General features: G+C 37.2%; 1 protein-coding gene and 1 non-coding gene across 2 annotated transcripts; one reads left to right on the plus strand and one right to left on the minus strand.

Annotated features, from left to right (window-relative positions):
* Positions 1–300: 300 nt before the first annotated feature.
* On the minus strand, positions 301–373 carry TRNAF-GAA (transfer RNA phenylalanine (anticodon GAA)). The gene has a single exon. It is a non-coding gene; the product is annotated as a tRNA-Phe (tRNA).
* Positions 374–1,644: 1,271 nt separating this feature from the next.
* Positions 1,645–2,436, plus strand: LOC138879204 (uncharacterized). Its single transcript, XM_070158800.1, has one exon. It carries the CDS (start codon positions 1,645–1,647, stop codon positions 2,434–2,436), a length of 792 nt encoding a protein of 263 aa, XP_070014901.1.
* The last annotated feature ends 368 nt before the right edge of the window (positions 2,437–2,804 follow it).

Genomic DNA, 2,804 nt, shown 5'->3' on the forward strand with positions numbered 1-2,804 from the left:
AATCCAAATCCAAATCCAAATCCAAATCCAAAGCCGAAGCCGAGCGAGCGACGACGACGGCGCGAGGGTTCATTCTCTTCAACTCCTTTTAAGAGCTCTAAGAAGTGATCCCATATTTATACACACAAGTGTAGTTGTCTTTCACCAATGTGGTACAAAGTTCATGACAAAAGCTCACTTGATTCAAATTTTCATTTCCCTCCATTTTATTTCCCACCATTTTCCAATTCACACTCTTAGACTTTAAAGCCCAATGCTTAAAGTCTTTAAAGCCCAATGCTTAAAGTCCAACAATCCGAATGCGGTGAGCGTGGATCGAACACGCGACCTTCAGATCTTCAGTTTGACGCTCTCCCAACTGAGCTATCCCCACAGCCACACCAGTAAACTTCTGAAAAGGCACTTTTTCCAGAACAAACATAACACCTCTTCCAATAATTGCCTATAAATTCTGAGGCATGGCTTCGGTTTTGATACACCAAAAACACTACAGAACTTTATTCTTTCTGAAAATACTGCATTCTAATTCGTAGTCTCTCTCTCTCAAATTCGTAAGTGTGATTTTGCTCCGTTCTTTGAGTTCGTTGGTATCCTGCAGTTTGTATTGCCACTGTTGCAGGAAGGTTTATTCCGTTTCATCCTGGGAGGATTTAATCCATTACCTTGGCAACGTGTGAGGGGGTTAAAATTCCTTAAGGACGCACAAGCAAATTATGGACTCGGAATATTTCTTATAGTTTACTGTTTTTTTCCAGTTTTTTCTTCTAACAGTTTCTCTTTATTTTCCTCCTAATTTTGTGTTTCCACACAGAACTAATAACAAGCTTAAGGAATTTTATAAAATCCGGCAGTGTGGTTTTGTACTGTTATTGCTGCGTTAATTTTTGCATTGTTATTGCTGCGTTTTCTGGACTGCAGCATGTCTTTGTGTTTAATTGTGTTTGCTACAGGTTTTGTTTAAATTCTGCAGATGTTTGAAATAAAGGAAAAAGGAACATTGTTTACTGCCGCTTCATATTTTGTTGTTCCTTGAAATTTGTTTTGTTTAAAAATAAAGGAAAAAAGAACAAAATCGTTTACTGTTGCTTCTATCCAATTTGTTTCAATCGTTTCTTGCTTCTGATTGGTTAAAACTTTATTATAGGTTTAAGAGACATTTTTGGTGTTAGCATTAGTTTCAGTTCAATTTCTAGAGTTATTTTTATTTTGATAACAACGTTTCAGTGCTGTTTTATTTTGGACAGCAGTAGCAATTTAATCTGATTTTGCAGTGTGTTAATTTCTGCCGCAAGTTTAATCTGTTTTTGCAGCAGTAATTTTGCATTAATTTTGGAGACTAAAGCATTCGTGCTTTCTACTCCAATAATTGTTCTGTCCGGTTTAAAGTATAACAAAACTTTACCGGAATAAGAAACGTACGGGTTTGAAGTATATAAAAACTTCACCATTGTTACGTATTGTGTGTTTGGTTTGGTATTCAATTTGAAGATATCAAAGCTTCACTGATTTAACAAAGTTCTGTTTTGTTTACAACTCTACAGAAACATGTCGAATGAAAACTAAACTAATGGAAATGTTGCGGGAACGGGTGCTACTGTTACGAGTGTTGCGGCCTCGTCAAGCCGTTCTACTCCTGCTCATGCTATGGCACCAGCAGAAAAACCCGGAAAGTTTTCCGGTATTGACTTCAAACGTTGGCAAATGAAGATGCTCTTCTATCTGACTACGTTGAGTTTGCAGCGATTCATCAAGGAGGATCCTCCGGTCCTGGCTGAAGGCACTCCGGATGACAAACGATTTGTGGTAACTGAAGCATGGAAACATTCTGATTTCTTGTGTAAAAACTACATTTTGAGTTGTTTGGAAGATAGCTTGTACAATGTCTATAGTGTCATGGAAACTTCAAAAGCATTATGGAATGCGCTTAAGAAGAAGTACAAGACTGAGGATGCCGGACTTAAGAAGTTCGTGGCTGCAAGGTTTTTGGATTTCAAGATAATTGACACTAGGTCGGTCATAACTCAAGTCCAAGAATTACAAGTCATTGTGCATGATCTCCTTGTTGACCGTATGACCCGAATCAATAATTTTATTAATAAGATTTATCGTGTTATTAATTATGAATTTATTATTGAAGGTATGGTCATAAATGAGGCATTTCAAGTCGGCGCTTTCATTGAGAAGTTACCTCCGTTGTGGAAGGACTTTAAGAACTATCTAAAACACAAGCGGAAGGAGATGACACTTGAAGACTTGATTGTTTGTTTGAGGATAGAAGAAGACAACAAAAATGCTGAAAAGAAGTCACGTGGAAACTCGACAATAATAAGGGCTAACATTGTTGAGGAGGCGCCACAAAATAAGAAGAGAGAGAAGGCTGACCCTCTACCACAACATATAAGCAAACAATTACTATATGATTTGGAATGTTCTTAATATAAACACACTTGTCACATTCATTAATCTTAAAGCCATTTGACAACATTGTTTGGTCAAATTGCGCATGACATTGCTTAGGTGCTTGTTTTAGTCCATAAAGGCACTTAACAAGTCGACACACCTTCTTTTCTTTTTATGGAACCACAAACCCTTTAGGTTGGTTCATGTAAATTTCTTCCTCTAGATCACCATTTAAGAAGGTTGTTTTTACATCCATTTGATGGATTTGAAGATCATACAAGGAGAAATTTATAACAAATTATTCTGTATGCAGTATTTATAGGCAATTATTGGAAGAGGTGTGATGTTTGTTCGGGAAAAAGTGCCTTTTCAGAAGTTTATGCCTCCTGCCGCAGTCCTACCGC

The sequence above is a fragment of the Nicotiana sylvestris genome, chromosome 10 (genome assembly GCF_000393655.2).
Source record: "Nicotiana sylvestris chromosome 10, ASM39365v2, whole genome shotgun sequence".
Lineage (NCBI taxonomy): Eukaryota > Viridiplantae > Streptophyta > Magnoliopsida > Solanales > Solanaceae > Nicotiana > Nicotiana sylvestris.

What these genes read in the sequence shown, in the direction of transcription:
- LOC138879204 (XM_070158800.1), top strand. Translation starts at nt 1,645, where the DNA reads ATGGCACCAGCAGAAAAACCCGGAAAGTTTTCCGGTATTGACTTCAAA.